Source organism: Anoplopoma fimbria, chromosome 11, assembly GCF_027596085.1.
Source record: "Anoplopoma fimbria isolate UVic2021 breed Golden Eagle Sablefish chromosome 11, Afim_UVic_2022, whole genome shotgun sequence".
In the NCBI taxonomy this organism is placed as follows: Eukaryota; Metazoa; Chordata; class Actinopteri; order Perciformes; family Anoplopomatidae; genus Anoplopoma; species Anoplopoma fimbria.
Window position 1 is genome coordinate 16523087 of NC_072459.1, and position 22655 is coordinate 16545741.

The following is a 22655-nucleotide window of genomic DNA, read 5'->3' on the forward strand; positions in this document are numbered from 1 at the left end:
TTAATATACACTCCAGAGAGGTTCCATAATGGTTAAAATAAGCCTTGCTCAGAAATAACAAACAGCAAAGAAGTATCAAAAGAGCCTTAAGATAAGAGTTTCCAGATGCATCTTCTAAAATGAAGGACCAGAACACCCTGAGGGTTCAGTTCTCCACCTCTCTTAAGCCCTAAAGAAAGGGCGTTGTCACACTCTGATTGGCCACGAGCTGAAATGCACCAAGCTGCTCTCAATACTTAATTAGAAGTCACTAACCACACCCTGCACAACAGGTGATCTGAATAACCCTCCAATCAACTCAGGGGAATTGGGACATTCAGCTAAAATTTATTGGGAAAAATGGAAATGACAGCAAGTACCGAAAAAATGATGGACTGTCACAACGTGACTGGGCTGTAATGTTTCTAAGAGTCTTCTTAATTTGTTAGGTCTCATAATGTCGGACTTTTTAGACTTAAAATACCCACTCATTTTAAAACCGCTCTGGTCCCTCACAAAGCAACTTCTAGTACAGCAGCTCAATCTAAATGATGCTAGACTGACGTATAAACCGGAACTCTCTCTTCCTGGACTCCACATGGCTTCAACAGCAGCTGCTCTCTCTCTCTCTCTCTCTCTCTCTCTCTCTCTCTCTTACTCTCTCTGTTTAATTCCCCCTCCTCATCCTGCCTCTCCTCTCCCTCTTCTTCCTCTTCCCTTCTCTGGGTTTGTTTGTTCTTGCTCAGGTCCCAGGTGTTTTCCTGCGCGGCTCCATGTTCCGCTGAGCAGAGGTGCCGCTTAAGGCTCCTCTTCCGCTCTGAGTCAGGTAGCGAAGGCTTCCCCTTACTGCAATACACAACACACAAGTGTGACACACTGGGCAAATATTGTAACAAAGACATAAATCACACACACATACTGTAGTATGCAAGACACACACACACACACACACACACACACACACACACACACACACACACACACACACACACACACACACACACACACACACACACACACACACACACACACACACACACACACACACACACACACACACACACACAGCCTTATTCCAGCTCCCTCACTCTTTCTCCCTCATCCAACAATAACACAACAAACCTTGCTTCCTGTGCGTAGGGAACAATAGTGGGATAGCTTTGATGGCCAGAGGTGGTTTGTTGTAGATACTCCCTTATCGGGCCCAACATCAGCCGATCAGCTAAAGATCCTGGCAGCATCCTACTGTGCGTAACGCCTTTATCGTTTAACCAGTATGTCAGGATGTCAGGATGTGAGGATGTATGGACGACGTGCCACTACATCAACAGACAGAACCTAAAAAATATCTCGTTGTTGCAAGCTTTCTCCTATTTGCTTCAGGGTATTTGAAGAGCGTATGTGTATTATTATGAAAATGCCTATCCTGCCCAGTTATGTTATGTGATTTTTTGAAAAGTTAACGGCTCCTTTGTGCAAAATATTGGCTCTACGTGTGCAACAGCTTATTTTAATTGACTTTGTGTAACATGCCTGATTTCAAAGCATTTTGTTTGTTATATGAGGTACTTGCACCACTTTATTCATTGTCATTTGTAATGTAATTAAAGCTGCACTAATGGATCTTTCTATATTAACAATTGATCAAATAGCTATGAAGTGATAGGGTTTGCATCTAGTGATGAACGAACAGCATCTAACTGTTTCCCACAGAACTAGGAAGTGCTTTTTGCGGCTTTCAGCTATGGGGAGGTTAAGAGGGACTTATTGATGAACATAGTCAAGCATTTAGAATCTAAAGAGCAAGTTATTTCCATCAGGACTTGGTAGAGACCAACACAGAGCTAAAAGGAAAGGAAATATCGGCTTTAAATTTGTTGGATGACCAGAAACACAACTCCTAATGAATGTTTCTCAGAATTTACTGGATGTGTATTTAGGCAACTGTAAGTAATACTTTTACCAATTTAACAAAGTGATATTGTGCCAGTGTTGCACCAATCAATCACCTAGCCAAATGCATTGTATGTGTAATGTACTTGGCAATAAACCACTTCTGATTCTGCTGTTGTCAAAATCAAATTGGTTATGGCTTTCTTTAATGGATATAACTCTGTTTTATAGTCCTGTATTAAATGCATTTAATCCCTGAGGTATTAAATTCAGCACACTGGCCCGTATTTGTCCTAAATACAGTATAAAAACACACGTCCTGACAAGGTTAGAGAATTCACCAAGGGTATGTGTGACATAGACAAACAAACACGCACACACACACACACATAAATACACTCTCAGCATACAGGGCTCTGAGTTTCAGTATTTTGGTAAAAACAATAAAAGTGCACAAAGACAAGTTAACTCAGCATTAAACTCAGCAACTAGTCACACACATACACACACAGTGTCCTCTCATTTCTCTCCTGTGTTGTCTCACTCTCTCCATGAGTATCAATACTACCATTGATTCAATTATCCACAGGCGTTACCGGGGTCAGCAGAGCTGTGTTGGGATATCAGTTGCCCAAGGCAACATCTCCATCAGTCCGCCCCCACATCCTACATGAAGCCCCTGTCCCTTTTGTCCATGCGCTGTGCTGTGTACCCAATGATGCACCGTGTGTTTGTATATGCGTGTGTGTATCACTATGGAGCTCCAGCTGACGGCAGCTGTGTACGGCTGTTTAAGTATGTGTGTGCATGTGAACGACTGTGTGGGAGAAACGGAGGCGATGAGTCATAGCACACATACCACCAGGACACAACAGCTCCCCCTGTTGCCGGGGCAGGGGAAGCCCCGGAGGTGTGGGTGTATTGTCAGGGAGAACAGAGCTGACCGTGACATCATAGGACGTCTCGCTCCCACGCCATACGGTGGAGAAGTTTGGGGGGGGGGGCGACGACCAGGTGGAGGCAGTGGTTCTTTCTTTTTTTTCTTATACTTAGGGACGGATTGGTGAGAGCAGAATCTGTCACTCATTCCTGAGTTGTACTAATACTTTGATAACTGCAGCTATCATCAGCTATTAACTTTTATGAATGAGACTCACTGTTAAGAGTCTAGTTTTTTTTCTGTAGGATTTAGCGAAAGCATTGATTGAGAAGTGATGTCGAAGGAAGAAAATGATTATGATATTACTGTTGGATCTTGGCACTTATGTTAGAGTTGACATATCTGTGAGATCATATCCATTAATTAAATAATGATATCATTCTTATGCATTAAAAACACCTTGTAGAATATGTTTTGGTTGTTTTTCTTTGCTGGAGAATTGTTGACACCTGTAAGTGTGGATGTTGACAATACATATTCCACATTATTAAATTTAATATATTTACTTTCCAGAATATTTTTTTTATAAATTACTGCATAATGTAGGTCATTAAAAAAAATATTAAAAAAGCCATGCTTTTACATGTCATACTGTTTTAAGTGTTAAAAAACATCACACATTGTGGCAAATAGTGATTTCAAGTACCGTATTTTCCGCACTATAAGGCGCACTTAAAAGCCTTTAATTTTCTCAAAAAACGACAGTGTGCCTTATAATCCGGAGCGCTTTATATATGGATTAATTCTGGTTGTGCTTACTGACCTCGAAGCGATTTTGTGTGGTACACGGCGCTCTGTCAACATGTTTTAGTACGACTTTGGTAAACTACAAAGCCGCACCGCTTGCAGCATTACGGCTACCGTAGTCAGGAGCGTCGCGGAGTAATACATACTGTGCTTCACCATAATATTACAGTGTGTGTGTATAAGGACCCCAACATGGCACCTGTCAAGAGACACGCTTACGACGCGGACTGAACACTCAAGGCTATCAGTCACGCAGGAGAACATGGGAATAGAGCAGCTGCGAGAGAATTCAACATTAATGAATCAATGGTACGGAAGTGGAGGAAGTTTGACTGACTGACTGTTTTGTTTCGCTTAATGCGCCTTATAGTCCGGTGCGCCTTATATATGAAAAAAGATCGAAAATAGACCATTCATTGACAGTGCGCCTTATAATCCAGTGCGCCCTATAGTGCGGAAAATACGGTAAGTGTGTGTGTGTGTGTGTGTGTGTGAGAGAGAGGGAGAGAGAGAGAGGTGTCCTGTAAGTGTGAAACAGCATGTATCACTCTTCAAGCCACTGTACTTTGTTGTACGCCGGTCCAGTTCACTAAAATACATGCACACACACGCACAGTTCTACACACAGACAGGACCCTCACACGCGCATCAACTCAAACGCTCACATGCACGTCTGCGCACTCGCAGCGGGGAGAGGAAACTGCAGCACAATGATAAGGTCTGGGAACACAATGGGCTCAGCAGTGCACAGACAGAAGCCAGGACCAGTTTAGCTCCGAAAGGTCAACAAGCCTCTCCAAGCTTTCATTCAGTTCCCCTCAGTTATTATTGTTCCAACGTTATAATGATTACTCTGATGGCCTTTATTTTGCAAATGTGGGGAGCCATTCGGAAATACCAATGAAATATGAAAATGCAGGCCGGACCTGCGCAGAGAAAAAGGTTACTTATGTTGGAGGGTGAACTTCTTTGACGTCAAGTTTCCCATGGCCTGACCCGGCCTTGGATTGGACTCCAGGTTCATCCGAGATCTCTGGTGAGGGGCCAAGTGAATCACATCTGCTTTTATCAACACAACACACAATAACTAAGTTAGTAAAGGTACTATTAGCTGAATGTGTTAAAGCCTCTGTACACCCACACAGATGTTTTCAGTTACTCTGGCCGATGAGACCTAAATCATAAATCTTCATCTACCAATAAGAAAGGTAAAGGTGTCATTTGTCCCGCCCTAACAGGTGCAACAAAGCTAACAGGAGACTCAGAAGGATGTCATTCAATTAGTCCGTAGAAGTCCACACAGTCCTGAGAAGTGATCTAAACACCTGTGTGGCTTCTAAACAAAATACTGGGATGAACTGACAAAATGTGAACACGTGAGATTAAAATATACTTTAAAGGTGCACCTTCAAACTACAGCAAACATAACTTCATTGTGTGTTTATCAACAAGTATCCCTAATTGTGTTGTCACATTTCATATATCACTGCAACCTAAAAAGTTTACAATTATGCCTCGTTATCAGTTGGAAGATTTTCATTATATAAAAAGCAGGGGATAAAAAAAACCTGCTTCCTGAATCCTTTATGTGTGGTTAAATCTGCTAATTTATGCTTCATTAGACAAAAAAATATAATATTTGTGTCTCAGATAATTTATTCAACAAAAAAGGTAATTGCCACAATAAATCCTAGCCTAGTTGTGATGAAACTTTCCACCTTTATTGTACGTGTAAACAGCCTTCTAGCATTTAAACTGCACAGTGACGGTTAAAAATTCAAGCAAAGTAACAAAGCATATCCTTAAGTGGAGGATGACTTTAAGCTTCATCCGGGACGAATACTGGTGCTTAGAAAATATCACATATTAGGTATTTACGTGGTGTAGATAGTGACGTCTTTGTCGCCATACATCGCACAGAATGAGCCTGTGACAAGCCTTTTCTGCTGGAACCGCTGATGGTGCATGAAGACATCAATTCAGCCCACGAGTGGCGCCGACCTCTTGGGTCCGTCTGAGCGAACGTCTGACTGATCCTCAAAGCAGTGAAGGAGCAGAGCAGGTCACAGCCCACTCTGAAATGTCAAGGCCATTACATAATCCCTGCCTGCATGTATTTTCTGTCAGCACACAGCAGCTATACCCCTCTGCCCGTTATTGAAGTCCTCCAACAAGACAAAAAGGTCAGGACATTAGAGAGAGGAGAATGGCTCTGGCATGCACGCCTCAGCATCACGCAAAAGGTTAGCATGCAGAGTGGGAATTTGAACAATTAGAGAATGACCTTGAACCCCTCTCTGACCTTGATGCTGACTTATTGATTATGTCACAGTTATTGTGGGTAAGTGACCTATGAATCTGTGCATTCAAGTCTGGCTTTGTTAAACTGGTGTGGTGAGTGGGTGGCTTAGATCACCGTCATAGTAAGTGACAAATCTATCAGTTTAGTCGTTTCATATAGCATTGATCACCATTAAAGGGTAAAACTGAACACAATTCATGGTTCTTTCATCTACTTTTTAGTTCAGATTAACATGGCATGCAGTGAAAAAAAAAAAAGTTTAGCTTTGTTTCTAATTCATGTTCCATGCCAATAATTCCGACCTCTGCCCAATGACTTTCTTTCCCCTGGAAAATGTTTATCAAAGCTCCAAAGAAATGCAAACCTCTGGGGACAAACAAAGCTTAAGATATTGCTGCCAATATCTAAAAGCAGCATGATTAAAAACAGAAAGCCATGGTGATGGCACACATTTCTACTTGGACAGTAGTTTCTCAACATCTCAAGAATGTCTAAAGCCCAAATATAGTTATGCAGCTAAGGGTTACATGTGAATATCTAATCCAAGCTGGATGAGAATCTGTAATTGAAGGGGGTTGTTTTTGTTGCCGTGAGAGTGATACTTTCTACTGTATGAAGATCTATTTTTCCACGCGTTCAAAAGCAGTAATCTCACCAAAGACACAGACAATTGGAGCCTCGTAAGTGCTAATGACTGTTTGCTGATGCTTCAGGCAAACAGTCGCCTGCAGTTACGTGAGAGAAATAAATTCTTCACCGTTTCTAGTTTGTGTCAGACAGAAAGCATCAAGGCAGAAAGTACCAAATGTATAGTAAATGGTATGTACCATATACTGGACCTGCATGTTTCAGCTCATTAACTACAATGGTTCACATTACTTTTCCAAAGCAAACCATGTCTTTCTGATTGATTTTCTACCCTCTAGAAAAAATGGAAGGTTGCCCAGAAGTTAAAAATCAATCTTAAAATCTATGCTGTGCTTTAAAAAATGGTCAGAACTAATGTAAGTGACTAAATTTAGAGTTAAATAGCTAACTGACATGGTTCATTTGAATTTACAGAAACTAAGTTGCAAAAAATTGTAGTTGTTTTTTGACTAAGCTGAGTGACTCTTGAACGTAACACATTCTGTTTTGTTATCTTGAGGGTAGGGAAAGTGGGGACACCAGGGTCCAGTAAAGATAGCCACAAAAATCTACCTTACAATTTCCACTTCAATCTTGTTAGGGGTCTGACAGGGTTCAGTAGATGTTTGCTTAGGACAGGTGTCATTTCAACATAGCTATAGGTAAACTGTCATAAATGAGTCAACTAATATACCCTTCAGAGGTCTTTCTATTTTCATACCTAAAAAACATGGGTTTTTCTGAAGACATTTCTCCTAAACTGTACATCAATATCAGTTTCTGAATAAATATGAGGGGGATATTAACGTAAGTTTTGCAGACTTTATTTTTGCACTAAAAACAGTGTTTCACCAATGTTTTGCACCAGTAAAACAATGGAAACAGCGTGCCTGGCTCTTTCCAAAGGTAATAAAATCCAATCACAGAATAATCCAGGACTACTTATTAGTTGGGCACCGCAGTCTTGTGGTCACTGTGAGATTGCCAGGAAACCAGGAACTCAAGGAAGTCATCAATCGTGGTCAGGAGACAGTGCTGCACATAACGACCTGTTGCTCTTACACCATCATTTAAGTAGGAATGAAACAAATGAGCCATGATGTGTTAATTATCTGACTTTAGAGTCGCTGGAAGGCGGATTTTGTTACCTATGGACAGAGCCAGGCTAGCTGTTTCCCCTTTTCCAGTTCTTGTGCTAAGCTAAGCTAACAGGCTGCTGGCTGAAGCTTCAAATGTGATGTAAAGATATGATGTACATGTCTGCAAGATAGTGAGTAAGCTTATTTCCTGAAACATTTCTCTTTTTCTTTAAAACTACTTGATGTCTGTGTATTGTTGGGTGTCTCTTGATACACATCATTGTTAACATGCATGGCCTTGTTAGCTTCTGGGCCTGATGACACATCAGATGCATGTTTGTTTGTTATAAGCTTCTTGTGCACAGTGTTGATCTCAAAATAAATACTACACGTATGTGCACACATTAAGGGAAAAAAGACTGGGCACTGTGTGTGTGTGTGTGTGTGTGTGTGTGTGTGTGTGTGTGTGTGTGTGTGTGTGTGATACACACACGCATGTAAGTGGGAGGGGAGCTTCATTGTCCATGTGCTTTTCGCTCGCTCGTTAAAAGCTAATTTCTCCCTCCACCATCTCCCTTCCCCAACACCACCACCCCCCCCCTCCTTCTTCCCCTGGCTTGCTGTCTTGTGCGATCAACAATAGTCTATTCTGTGCCGTCCCGTGCGAGTGGAGACACACCCAAAGCCAAGGCCACGGTGCGAGGGGAGATTGTTGGGCGCCGGCCAACTGAGCGGGACACTGGCTCAATTCTCGTCTGGGAGCGTGGATCCTGCCTCGACAAAGGGGGAAGAGGTGGTATGTTTGGGCATTTTTAATGGTCATTTACTGCAGCGATGGGTAGGCCCACTACAGTATGTTGCCAAGGGTACATGGAAAGATTGTGGAGCAACTGAATACATTTAAAATATATATATATATATATATATATATTATGACTTTTTTTAAATATATCCATGTATTGAGTCAGCTGTAACACCTGAACACCACCATTTGTTCAGAGCGCATGAAAACTTGTTGGCAAGCGAGCAGAGAAGTCTAAACAGTTAGCACAAAGAAAAGTAGAAATTGTTTAACTATATCAAGCAATGGATAAACAGATCAAGTAGGTGGCTAAATGTAAGGGATAATTATTGAAACTGCTAAAAGGAGTGGACAAATTGTTAAAAAGGCAAATGGTTCAAATTAGCAAGATTTGCTAGTTAGCTTAAAAAGAAAATGTAAGCTATTGGATAAATGGTTGAAGTGGAGAGCTTTAAATAATGAATAAACTGTCAGAATAGATTGAGCAATGGATAAACAGTTAGTTAGCTAAAAGTAATGGACACAAGTTGAAAAGGCTAAAGGGATGGGACAAATAGTTGAAATAGCAAATGGTAAATTGCTAAATTAGCTAAATTAGCAAGTAAGCTAAAAGTAAAAGTAATGGATAAAAGATTGAAATGTCCAGCTTGCCCACTCAGATGGTAGTAGTAGCCTACAAAATCTATAAAAAATGATTATGACAATATCCATTTTATACATTTAGCGATGTTAAATTACATCCATTTAATTTGCTCCTCTGTGTTTTTGTCTGTTTGTCAGAGCCCCAAAAGTCCCCACCTCTTCACATATCACAGGATCCAAAACACACACACACAGACACACACACACACCAAGGCTCGGCCACAATACAGGCCCTGATCTCGGCCGGGCCACATGCTGAAGGTCGTTCTATCAACCCGTTATTCTCCATCATGACAATCTGTCCCTAAGTGCCACAGCTGGAGCCCCCACACACACACTCTGCTGCCTCCCCTGATAAGACCAGACTCTCTTCATTGTCTGATAACATAAATATGACACACCAACACACCATCTGAGGGTCCCTGTCTGCACCAGTCAGCCTAATTATATAATTATCCCTTGTCTGATTGTGTCTGTGCAGCTGAGACGAGGGAGGGCCTTTGTGAGGCGGTGGAATGCGGTGTGCTTGGCATTTTTCAGCGAAAGGGCAGCTTTCTGGATGCCGCTGCCAGAGGAGAGTAGAGGGGGGTGAGATCACGGCTGCTGGTGCCCACTCTTTAGTTTTTTTCTCTCTCTCTCTCTCTTCTGACTCTATCACTCAATCAATCTTTTTCTCTTGGCTCTTTATATCAGTCTCTGGATCTAGCTCTCACTTATGGACAATCCAATCTCTCTTCTGTGTCAAGCTCACCCTGTCACACCCCCACCTCCCTAACACTTAACTCCTCTCCAAACCTTCACACTAGGCAGATCCAGCCATCTTGCATATGAAGTGGCCTTTTGAGAAGGAATGCCCGGGATTTGGCTCTCCGACGATAAGAGCTGACAGACTGTTTCAGAGAAGCCGAGCGGCGATATCTGATAGTGAACTTGGAGGCGACCGCTCCGCTGCATGATAGGAAGGCATTGCTATTGTTTCTGGTTCGAGAGCTGTTGAGGGGATAAGAGGGACTAGAGCGTGAGCAGGTGTTGGGAGAGATTACAGCATAGCCCTAGAAAGCATGCATCTCTTTTCTTGAATCAAAGTCAAAAGCAACAAGGCGGGCGATACATAAACCATGTTCTCCTACACAGCAATAGAGGATCCAGACCTTTTTTACTGACATTTACATCAAGGGCCTCCCAGTCTTTGCACGTCGCTACAGGTGATTTTATGAGTTTTATTACTTTATCGGATGCCTTTTATACTCACTAATGAAAACAGCAGGGCCGAGAATATTTTGGCGCCAACGCTCTCCCTCTGAATTCCTCTGTACGACCTGTCGTATAATTCAAGCACATATCGTCATTTCAACAGACCTAGCCAAGATAGATTGCACTTTCAAATACAAATATTTACGCCATCTGATGTCAGATGCACCAACTGGCTCAAAAGTTCGTATGCAAGGGAGGACAAACCAAATTCTCTCAACATTTCTTCCCAGTGCACGTCTGCATTTTGGAGTAAATACAGGCGTCACAAGAGGGACCTGAAGTTCATGTTGCCAATCAGCTGCAGTAAACAAGTTTATCAGAGACCCGCGACAGCATTGTTCAATCACAAGTGTAAGTAGCAAATCTGCATGCAGAAACACTGGTAACCAACAGCACTTGAGAAATTCCCATAGAATTCCAAGCTTTCCGTCTGATCCCTGTGCCCGCTCGTCAAAGCCCCCCTCTGGTGATCACACAGCATGGAGTATGTGAAAGAATGCTGTCGGGACACAGTAGGACACTGGGGGCCCAGGATTCCCAGCTCAATTATTATTATTTTTTTTTTAATAGCATCAATAAAGATACAAATAAAAGTAAAAAATTTGATCACAGAGTACAACCAGAGACCCATGCCAAAAAACCCTGAGACAATTTATGTAAATAAACAGAGAAGCTGGAGATAAATAGTTTGAGTGCCGGAGCCAAGAGGAGGACCTCACCCTCTATCGGCATGGCTGTGAGAGCCTTCATTGTTTTAACCATCTCAAATAGCCCTGACAAATTGTGCTGAATGTCGAAACCTCTGTATAAACTAGAGGCATCTTCGAAAAAACATGCTGGCACTGCGCCAGAGCTCTATTTTCCCATCAGGATTAATGCTAATCAGACAGCATTGCTTAACAGCGCCCCTGCTGATCGGTGTAGTTACTGTGGCTGTAAAGGGCAACTTCAATGTGCAGGAAGCATTTTGATTAGTATTGCAGGGCTTTGGTTAGTCGTTTTTGCAAAGTCCTTTCAAATAAATGCTTAAAAGTATCAAATGTATTAAGTTACAGTTCTCATTATGCATTATGGCATAAGGAAACTTCTTTGTCTCTCTTGCTAACAAAGCCTTTCCTGCTTAGCTCCATCCTCCGTTTCTATTCCCCGTCCTCTATTGTGTTACATCCAGCTGACAGATGGAGAGCGAGGGAGAAAAAGACCAAACTTTTCCTGGTATTCTCTGTCTATGCATTAATAAGAGACTTGTTATAGAGTATGAAATACAGCGCTGAGAGAGGGAAGAGGAGGTTGATTGGGGAAAAAAAGTTATATATATAAATATATATATATATATATATATATATATATATAGAGAGAGAGAGAGAGAGAGAGAGAGAGAGAGAGAGAGAGAGATAGATATTTATGACTGATTGATCTGTGGATTAATTCATCACCTTTAGAGGGTGATTATTGAATAGACATCAAAGCAATGTAAGTATTAAATGATAGTTGAATGGTGCCACCATGTGTTCTTATACATTTATTGCAGTTTAGGTCAGGACAAGTTCTATAGACTAAGTCAAACGATTAATAAGTCAATAGTCAAATTATCTTTGGAAAGAAATAGAAAGAAAACTCATTCTTTACTATCCTCATATATTTATCAGCAAAAAAAGGTAAAGGTATAAATAGTAAATCTTGAAAAAACTTAAAAATGTTCAAAAAGATTCAAATACCGTTTTTTGTTAAAAGATTCAAATATACAGCTATCATACCTGATATTATTGTATTTTTCAAAATTGCAAATCTAAAAATTGATATTGTACAGTGTAGTATATCAAAAACAGAAAATGTTATGTGTACATTTTGAAAATAATGCAGTCATTGTGACTACATTAAAGACAAAATGGCAAATGCAGGTAAGATTGTTGTGTGTTCAGCTGAGTGCATTTGCGACATGACCATTGATTTCTACTGAGGCAGGGCTGCGGCCATCCCCAAGAGCTTGCTTCTGTATGGTGAGGCGGTGGCAGTCGATGTGTCTGAACTCGGCTGCAAAAAGTCCAAACAGGCAGAAGAACAACATGACCAAGGCCCATTCACACACAGCAGCCTCAGAGGGAGAGCCAGTGTTGTGGAAAACGACCACTGAAGGAGGGAAAGAGCGGTCAAGGAGTGTAACACTAAATAAAGGCATCGTCATGGTATGTTAAATAGTTGTTAAAAAATGTGATTTCGCCTTTGCAGGTTCATTGACAATATCTGCACTTGGGTGTGTGTTGCGTTTGTGTGACCCACGTGATGTAGTTTGTGTTTGAATTCTCAGCCCCTTCCTCTTGAGCCTCTCTGTCTGCAGTTTCCTGTCCTGGTTTGTGATCGCAAACAATGTGAGGGACCTTTCAAAACACACTTTATACATACACAGTGCCATTCAACATGAGCTAAATCTGTCATTTAAAAATATACATCTTTAAAAAAATAAATACAACTATTCCATCTATTTAAGAGATTTTAATTGTGGCAATAACCCACTGTAGTCTAGAGCAGTGATTCCCGCGAGTTATTGTAGTTAGAAGTCTAAAGAGTTAGCTAAAAGTGGTGGATAAATGTTTATACAGCTAAAAAATAATGGACAATAGCTGACGTAATTAAATAAAAGTAACTTAAAAACAGTTGACATAGTTATAATGTTAGAAGGGTGTGGATAAATTATCTAAATAGTTAGCATTTGGTTGGTTAAAAGTTGATTTAAAATGACTAAAAGTTGTGGATAGAGGTTGAAATAAATAGCTAAACATATTGGATAAATTGTTGGAATGTAAGATAATTATTAACGTTAAATAACATCCAGTTCAAATGAACACATTTGGTTCATACTGGTGTTGATGAGGATTAAAAGGTCTAGGGACCACTATAGACAATGAATAGCTGTGCATTAACACTGTGGTTGCAACAATTAGCACACATTCATTTTTAATAATCCTTGTATTCCTAATAATCCTATTATTCTTCAGAAGGACACAAGTATTAATTTAGCTTTTAGTGTTTTATATTTACGGAATATGTTTTTTTCTTACTGCATACTTTCAGAAGGATACTAGCGACGACCAGGATGGTACACAGAGAGCAGCTGGTGGCCCTGGCAGGTCCAACCCAGCATCGGTCCCGAGACGGCTGAGCTCTATAGGTGAGAAACAGCTGCATCCAGAAGTAGGCCAGGCCGAGGAAGAAAGCTAGGAACGCTCCCAAGAGGTGAATACTCTTTAGGACGGATTGCTAGACAGAGGGAGAAGATGTTTTAGTGATTATTATGGGTTAGAGAAAGAGAAATAAGAGTCTTATATTATTGTATTTATTTCTTTTTGAAAGTTGTTACCTGGAAGTTGCCAGTGATGGAGATTCCTACGGAGGAGATGAATCCCAACACTATGCTGGCTATGTTGGCCTTCCCATGGTTACCACAGTCCCTAACCTGCTGGAAACGGATCACCACAATCCACAGGGCTGAGAGACACCGATACAGAGAAAAGAGATGGTCAAGAAGTCACTTAAGATGAATTGATTAAAGGAATATTTAAAGAAAAACAGAGGCAACAGAGGAAGAAAACGTTCAAGACTTCACTACGACAGCCCTTATAGATGGGAAATCAATATAGAGACTAGAACATACGATGGACAGAACATGTCCTACTACCCATAATGTTAGAATTATCCGTCATTACCTAAAACAGAGCAGATGCTGCAGATCTGGGAGAAGAGGCAGCTCTGAGGCTGGTAGGTGCCACACTGACTAACGGGGATGAGAATACAATCATCATCATTCAACATTAAGCTATTCGTATCATGATTTGGTTTGACATTTTACATGATTATTTTATCTACTTAAATGATTTTTCATCATCTATCAGTGGAATCAAACCGACCTGATGAAAGGGACTCCTTCTGTGAGGTTGACTGATCCGTTTGATACAGCTACAGCAAACCTAACGGGAAGAAAACAACCACTGGTTTATTTTAAATTGTATGTGAATAGGCCTATGAATCCAACGCCATTGTAAAATGTAACATGTTCCTGCTTTAAATAAATAGTAATAATTTGACATTTTGACAGTGTAACATATTGCTAGTTCCCTCCTTAATGCACATTTGTTACCCAAGTTTAAAAATGTTTAAAAAACATTTTAAACTGTAATTTTTGCAGGATATAATCTGAGGCATTACCTTATGAGTAAATAATACAAATAAATACATTGTTATTTTGCCTTGACAGGAGGTGGCTCTTGGTCACAGAAGGTGCAGGTGTTCACATTTAGATTTGTGGTACCATTTATTGCAGCTTTAGAAACTAGTATTTATACGTTTACAGCCTTATAGTAATAGTACTGACGTCTTACTGTGCTTTAGCAAGGTCATAAATGCTGCAAATGCTGTTTTTTTGTGGACAAATCCTCATTATGTTACAAGATCTCAATAAAGATTACTTACAAAACTCTATAAAAACAGCAAGAAAGAGTAAATAAATACTCACACAGTCCAAATGCCCACAGTGCCAAAGACAGCCAGGCAGACGGGGAGCAATGCCCACAGCCACATGTTGCTACGGCTGCTGCTTGAGGGAAACCTCCACCACCACCTCTCCCATACAGAATACAGTGGTCATAGGTTGGGTAAAAGCACACTCCCACAAAGCAGCTTATTCCATTCTCACCTTTACCATAATGACACTAACAGATGATGGGAGCTTGGACTCCCCCTGCACTTTGTCCTGATGTCTCACACACAAGTGATAAGTCAACTTGGCGTCAGCAGTTAACCATCAACATGATCACATTGGTTATGCATGTTAATGGTTCCCAGAGCATTCTCTGCTCTGGGAATTATTAAGTGGTGCACTACACAGCAATGTACGGTAACCGTTTCCATGTTGGGGTTGTGCTGGACTTTGAGACAGGTTTTTTCTTTTTCGATTTACAACCTCTTGTACAAGTTCCTCCCAATTCTAACAGAGGGTTTCCTCTCCTCCGCAGTTTAACTTCTCCTTTCTGTTAACTGAAAGTCTAAACACTCTCATCGTATAGTAAATAGTAATGAGTGAAATGCAGTCTCAGCAGCCATATTCAGGCTTTGGTGGTGAGGACCGTTCTTTAAGAAATAAATTAGCGGATTAATAATTCACTCTAGTATTTATTTTAGCCTTTTTTCTTTTGACGACGCAGGTTGTAAAAGCCCTTTAAGCACAAACGACCTTTGGTTCCCATCAATAAAGATGATAGAAACATTACTCACATCATTTATGACCACATTATCATTAATCACCGTCTGTTTGAGTTATATATATATTTTTTTTAAAGTATAGGATTTTAAGTACGACACATTTTATTCAACTATTTAAATGCAGCAGGTAAAAATTAAAACACTAGGACCTCGATGATTCATTCAGTGCTTGTTCTTTATTGGGGTGGAGAGTTCAGCATGGCCACACACTGTAATGAAGTCTCCTTTTCTTGGCTTGTGCTTGTGTGTGTGTGTGTGTGTGTGTGTGTGTGTGTGTGTGTGTGTGTGTGTGTGTGTGTGTGTGTGTGTGTGTGTGTGTGTATCAGAGCTCAAGCTCGATCTTGACATCCATCTTAGCCTTGTAAGGCTGCAGCAGGGGGCGTACTTCTTCAGACAGGAACCTGGTCACCTAGAAAAGAGGATACATTACACCTAATTAGTATACAGATTCTCCTGTAATACCAGAGGAGCGGTCAGGATGGCAGCTAGAGTACAGACGAGGGGCGGCTCATGTCGTACCTGCTGGGGAGCTCGGCCTATAAAGGTCTTGGGGTCCAGTATGGCGTCCAGATGCCCCAGAATGGGGGCGAAGTAGGGGTCTCGCTGCACTCTGGCCAGCAGGTCGTTATCACCACCCTCCTGTTTGACCACGGCCGCTGCCTCCTGGGACAGAACGCGAATCTTCTCGTGGCAGTCCTGAAGGAGAAGACCGATTTAAGCGCTAAAATTGATTACACGAGGGATTACAAACTTATTTACACCAAAAAAACAAATCAATACCTGTCTGTTTCCTCCAGCCTTAACCATGGCCATTATGATGTTCTCTGTGGCCATGAAGGGCAGCTCGTGGCGGATGTGTCTCTCGATGACTTTGGGGTAGACCACCAGTCCCTCTGTGATGTTCTGCAGGGTGCTGAGGATGATGTCAGCAGTGAGGAAGGACTCAGGCAGGGATATCCTCCTGCACACAAGCGAGGGGGTGAAATTAGTAAATATGACGAAGAAGCAAGAGAGAGAAGCCTCTGCATGATCCAGGACCAAATCAGCGCCTGGATACTTTCAGCTGATTCAGTAACAAGCAACAAGTTCTCAGTGAATAGCTGTGAGTTACAGATGAACTTCATAACAATATTTCACACATGCTGAGCATAAGTGTATCTGGGGAGTCGACCTGTTGGCGCTGTCGTCCAGTGTCCTCTCCAGCCACTGGACCGACGCCGTCTGCAGCGGGTCGGCCAGCAGAGCCACCAGATGCCGGGCCAAGCTGCAGCAGCGCTCTGCTCGCATGGGGTTCCTCTTGTAGGGCATGGCGCTGGAGCCTGGAGGAGGGAGACAACTTCATGATGACTGATACCGACATTACCGGACAGCACATCGGAATGTGATCGGTGTAAAGCAAGTAATGAGTGAATGTACCGATCTGCTCTTTCTCAAAAGGCTCCTCGATCTCCTTCAGGTTGGCGAGCAGGCGGATGTCTGTACAGATCTGCAGCGGAGAGACAGATGGAAGATGAGCTCCAACTATTTTAAAATGAGACGCACGGATATTAATATTGGTCAGATACTGATTTAAATCTGGATCGGTTGTCGGTGACAATGGGCCAATCTGGTATCTGATACTATTATTTCAATAAGAAAAAAATCAGTAAATTCATATCTATCTATTTATCAGTTAAATTATGTTTACAAAGTTAAGAAAGAAATGTTTAAGTCAAGTCTGGTGTTGTCTTACACATTAGCGATTAATCCCAGTCACTTCTATACAGCTTTTTAATTAAACACTGGTATCTGTTCTAGCTAGTCAGTCAGTCAGTCAGTCAGTCAGTCAGTCAGTCAGTCAGTTAACCCAAAGCCCAGGTATAGGCATCAGGACTGAAAAGGTTGACTTGGTGCATCCCTAATGACAAACAAAAACTTTAAAAGTTGTGTTAAACGAGCAGCAAAAATCCCATTAAACACCACTAGATGGCCCCGTTTCTCTACGTGTCTCCGGCTCCTGCAGCTTACCTTGTGAATAGTAGCTCCCATACTGGCCAGGCTGGACAGACAGTCTACGTCCACCTTACGGCTGTACGTCTGTCCTGTTACCAGGTAGGCTCTGTGCATCATGGGAACAACACCATCAGGGATAACATCTAACTCACCAACCTTTTTGTGGTTGTGGCATTTAACAGTTTACACAATAACTGTGTATTATCTCCATGTCTTGTCATAATAATCACATTCCTTACGTTACACTTAGAGAACAGAAAGGATTCTTCTCAATATCAGAGGCAGGGGACTGTAAATCTTTTTTTTACTACAGAACTTACTTTTTGAAGCCAGCCATCTCTGTCACCATTCTGTCAAGATCTTCCACCTGATGGAGGAAAATATTATATTTATAATCCATCATAATAAAAAGATTTCTGAATTATAAATCTCCATCATGTCCACATAAGATACACTGAAGACGTATACCTTGTCATGGTCCCCCTGAAAGAGCTGCAGGAAGCTGGCCTGGGTGCCGGTGGTCCCCTTGACCCCCCGGAAACGCAGGTCGTCGCGGGCTCGCTGCAGGTTCCGCATGTCCATGGCCAAGTCCTGCAACCAGAGGCATGCCCGCTTTCCTACCGTGGTCAACTGGGCAGGCCTGCAGACAGAGCATGGAGGAGGAAGGAAATATGTAAACACTGCTGCTCTTGGTCAGAGGTCCAATCCCAATGTCCCCCATCAGGACTTAAACCCTGAACCCCTCAGGGGCTTATTGACGTCATCTGGTAAATGGTTGCGTGAGAGAGACTGTAAGGGCTTGAAATGGTGTAAATACGAATGGGACAACACTTTGCTGCGACATATCATGTTACCATGACAACGTCAACTTTTTTTATTATGTACAACTGTGGGTATTTATTTTAACTTTTTACTCCCTGATTTGAACATCTTCCAGGCTCTTTTCTCACAAGACAAGGTATTTCCAAATAATCTATTTACTTGTTTTTGTCAAAAGAGTTTCGATGACAAAAGGAAATGTTAGACAAATAAATCTGTGTAGTATAATCTCTGCTTCCATTGCTCTGATTTCATGATTTTTTTATGATCCATTTTTAATCCTTAATGTTTCTGAGTATATTAAATAAGATAGCCGAACATTTATGTGCCATCCTCTTTGTTTACAATTTTTTTTTTAACATCTCCAGCTACAACTGGTTACGCCGTGTTTAACGTCACATTGCTAGGTATTGTGGGTAATTCCCTTCGGCAAAGTCTGCAAAAATGCGGCTTACGGAAAGGGTTCAAAAAGGGCTCAAAATGTCTCCAAGAGAGCCCTCAAACACTCACAATTTGACAGTGGGACAACCCTAAACCCTCACAGACTTTGCAGGAATGCGCATCAAAGTCTGTGAGTCTGGAGATTTGGATTGGGCCAGAGACATCAAGTCAAGGGAACATTGCAAACGGGACACATCCGATTAGGTGAGGTGCAGCGAGGTGCAGCGGGGTGCAGATGTATTCGGACTCACTGGTAGTGTGTGAAGCCAAGCGTGGGGAGGTCGGCGTATTTCTCTGCAAAGTTTGCCAGTCTGTCAATGACTCTGGCCAGCTGTGGAAAAAAAGAACAAAGGGTTTTAGTACCGAATTATTACATAACAGCCCCTCGCATGATAAACTAATTTATGTATTCCATGTGTGGTGTAACAAAACACTGCAACGGAATAATTACTGCGGTGATTATTTCTACATTGTTGACTCATTACGGAACAGCTGAGGCTTGCAATGGAAAAAAAACAATCATATGACAATTAGTGTGTGTGTGTGCTTTCTGGCAAACAGCTGAGCCTCACCTTAGGCAAGAGAACATCAAATCCATCACGCAGCATAATCAGATCCTGAGGAGGAAACACAGAACCACTTAAGAGAACATTGGAACTACACACTTAATCCCAAAGCACTACTATATTTTCTATATGGGAATTGGTTTTTTTCAAGGGCACATAGCTAGTGATCCTTTTGGAAGTTTTTTCATCATTACAGCATAAGTGAAGAGAAAATATGAGACTATTGATCAAATAATCAATAGTAAAGAAGTCCATCGGAATTACAGTATTGTCTCCCACGTAGCAGGAGGTGGCACCGAGGTGGATGATGGGAGCAGCAGTGGGGCAGCAGTGTGCAAAGGTGTGGACATGAGCCATCACGTCGTGCCTGAGTTTACGCTCCTCCTCGGCCGCCATGGTGAAGTCAATGTCCACTTCGTGGCTCTCCATCTCCAGAATCTGGGCGTCCGTGATGGGAAGACCCAAAGCCTGAGGAGGAGAACGATTAGACGGAGAGAGGAGGGAAAGATAGACACTGTGAAAAAATGGGAGGAATTTGCTGCTGGTAGTGTGCAGTAAATGTATTTAGAGAATGGATTATATAAGCCACGTTACTTTAATTTATTTTCTCATTCTTTTAAAGATCATGTCACTTTCAGAAATTTGAACAGGAGACAGACAGCCTGAGGATCATATGTTCTATAGTCTTGGCATGTGCTCTCCTCGTGAGATCCTGATTAGATTGAGTTTTTTTAGATTTGGATTGAGCACTCATGTGATGGGACGACAGAATTGGTTAATTGAGAAATTGAGCCCAACCCTCTGGAAGTATGTCTTTCCCTCTATGTTACAACTTTAAACCCTGCCAGGTCAAAGGTCAGACTCTGGGCAGGCCACGTCCAAGGAAATAGTGACCCAACATAAGAAATGAAAAGAACACTTCAAAGGCTGCAGAGGTTAGGCTGTTAGACTATTAACATGCAGCCTCTCGGGGAGGCGGTCTCCTGTTACTGTGACATTCACTGGGAGCTATTTTCACTCACAAGCCACACAGTGGCAGCCACAGGCCTCGCTAAGTCTGCACAGGCAAACTGTAGCAAAGCTAAACCCACTGAGGAGCATCTCATAAAAACACTGGAAAAGTAGAAAAAAGATGGAGTCTGATTAGTCCTGATTAGTGTGTAGTCATGTGAGGTGATGCATGTGAGACAGGGTCTGTCACCAGTTAGAGCCCCCTTCTGCCCTTTTTGATGTAACAACTGCAGAATTTACTCTGAGGATTTATAAGCTTTACAGAATACGTGTTTGAGTGTTTTTGATGCCCATATAATAATGTTGAATGTGTTTTGAAATCTCCAGCAAGGAATGCTGGGTTAAATTTACCTTGGATGTTTTGGATAAACCTTGATGCCGGCATGTTAAACATGAGCTGAGGGACATTAAAGGGATCACATGGCTGTTTGGTTTGGGAGCTAAATGTCAAGAAGTTTCGGAGGGTGGATATATATATATATATATATATATATATATATATATATATATATATATATATATATATATATATATATATATATATATATATATATATCCACGTTCATTTATTCTAGATTTTGCAAAGACAATACGTTTACAAAGAAACCAAAGACGTTTAGAGTATTGGGTTTGACTATATAAATGTACTGATTCAGAATATAGATGTCGTACTGTCTGACAGTCAGGGTCATGTGAGGGTTTTCTGTCTCTGGTTGTGAAAGTGAAGAACAAAGGCATGTGGTTTGTCTAAATGCAGGACAAACAGTCCATGGTAGTTTAAAAAAAAAAAAAAAAAGTAGTATTTGGTATCCTAGAATACAAATGTATGTTTGCAGCTGTAACTGATTTCTACTTTAATTACTGAATTTCATATTCATTTGTTAAAATGCTTTAATGAAAAAGGACATTTGAATTCTATCTATGAGTCAGATTAAATAATGTATTGATTTATGCATGCTTTTTGTGTAAATTAAACCTGATAGAATTGAATTAATGATAAATAACTCTCCCCCTCGCCTCAAACAGTGTGTTATTCTGCTTATTGTATGATACATGGATCACAGATAGCTCTGCTTAGCTTAGGACATGACAACTCCCGAAAGCTCCTAAAGAGGGTTCTCCTTAAAACTATATTTAGAGCAGGGAACTTAATAGGGCTCTCTGGAGGTCGCAAACTAAAGTTCATAAGAGTCTTCAAGCATGAAATATTGTGCATATACTTAAAACACTTGCAGGGATTCACAGTTTACGTTTGCTATGCAGCTACAATGTGTCAAACCTTCTCAGCCTTGGCCAGGTAGATCCACAGCTTTCTCCAGGTTGTGAATTTCTTCCTGTCACTGAAGTTGTAGGCCATTTCCTTGCTGGCATACCTCGACACCAGCGGGGACCGGTACTTCATGAACTCGTCGTCTCCCTCCATGTTTGTAAGACGAGGTGGTGCCGCTAAAACCCCCCAAAAGTCTGCCCTGCAACTACACTTGCACACACTAGCTTCCCGAGTAGCCGCGCCGACTTCAACCTGCAGCGTCACATGGACGAGGAAAGCGGTTTTTACGACACTACAAGTCGGCGTACGGCGTGAGGTCTGACTACGACACTAGTCACGGCAGCGCTCGACTGAGGTCATCGCCTAATTGCTCTTCAATTGTTTTGTCCAAAACAGCTGCGACGCAACAGAGCTAAACAACGCCCCAAGTAACGTCACACAAACAAACGTTACAACAAGGATCAATATGGTTATTATTTACCTAAAAGTACATACAACTCATTTTTAACCGTCTTCTACATGATTTCGTCCGTGAATGGAATGTATAATTAAGCTATTGAAGGAGCCAAGCATGAGCTCAGACATTCAGGGTGATTTTTTCATGTTTTTTTCAGGAATAATTCGCACTAAAGTGACAGTGCATTGAATTAAATGCAGTCATCTGCTATTTATGGGAGCCTTTATGTATTATGTAAGCGGTGGTTGCATGTCTTATATATCAATATTTAAATTTATTCATGCAGCATACATCCCCTCCCTGCCTCCCAGTGTTTCTATGTCTGCAGGCATCATATAAATAGTTGTGTTTGTGCGTGATGCAGCAGCTGGGGAATACATCCAGCTGTAAACAGAGAACAGAGTGCTTCCTCTCTCTCTCTCCCATTCTCTCACTACCTCTCTCTCTCTCTGTGTCTATCCATCTTTCTATCTGTCCTCCTGACTGCAGTCTGCATACAGTCCCACGCTGCTGCTGCTGCTGCTGCTGTGTGATACGAGCAAGTGGGAGGAACAGCTTCCTCTGTTTTTGCAAAAACA

The 22655-nt window shown here is 41.5% G+C and overlaps 2 protein-coding genes across 2 annotated transcripts; both read right to left on the bottom strand.

Moving 5' to 3' along the window:
• Positions 1-11775: 11775 nt before the first annotated feature.
• Positions 11776-14972, bottom strand: tmem150b (transmembrane protein 150B). The gene is made up of 6 exons (XM_054608035.1): positions 14776-14972; positions 14171-14230; positions 13970-14037; positions 13624-13751; positions 13346-13523; positions 11776-12395 (listed from the first exon to the last, which is right to left on the bottom strand). The coding sequence occupies exons 1-6, from the start codon at positions 14838-14840 to the stop codon at positions 12184-12186; spliced, it is 711 nt and encodes a 236-aa protein (XP_054464010.1). The 5' UTR covers positions 14841-14972; the 3' UTR covers positions 11776-12183.
• Positions 14973-15692: 720 nt separating this feature from the next.
• On the bottom strand, positions 15693-21987 carry adsl (adenylosuccinate lyase). Its single transcript, XM_054607424.1, has 12 exons — positions 21630-21987; positions 19604-19807; positions 19346-19390; positions 19025-19104; positions 17982-18153; positions 17834-17880; positions 17529-17619; positions 16938-17007; positions 16693-16840; positions 16302-16482; positions 16041-16217; positions 15693-15930 (listed from the first exon to the last, which is right to left on the bottom strand). Exons 1-12 carry the CDS (start codon positions 21771-21773, stop codon positions 15844-15846), a joined length of 1446 nt encoding a protein of 481 aa, XP_054463399.1. The 5' UTR covers positions 21774-21987; the 3' UTR covers positions 15693-15843.
• Positions 21988-22655: the final 668 nt, after the last annotated feature.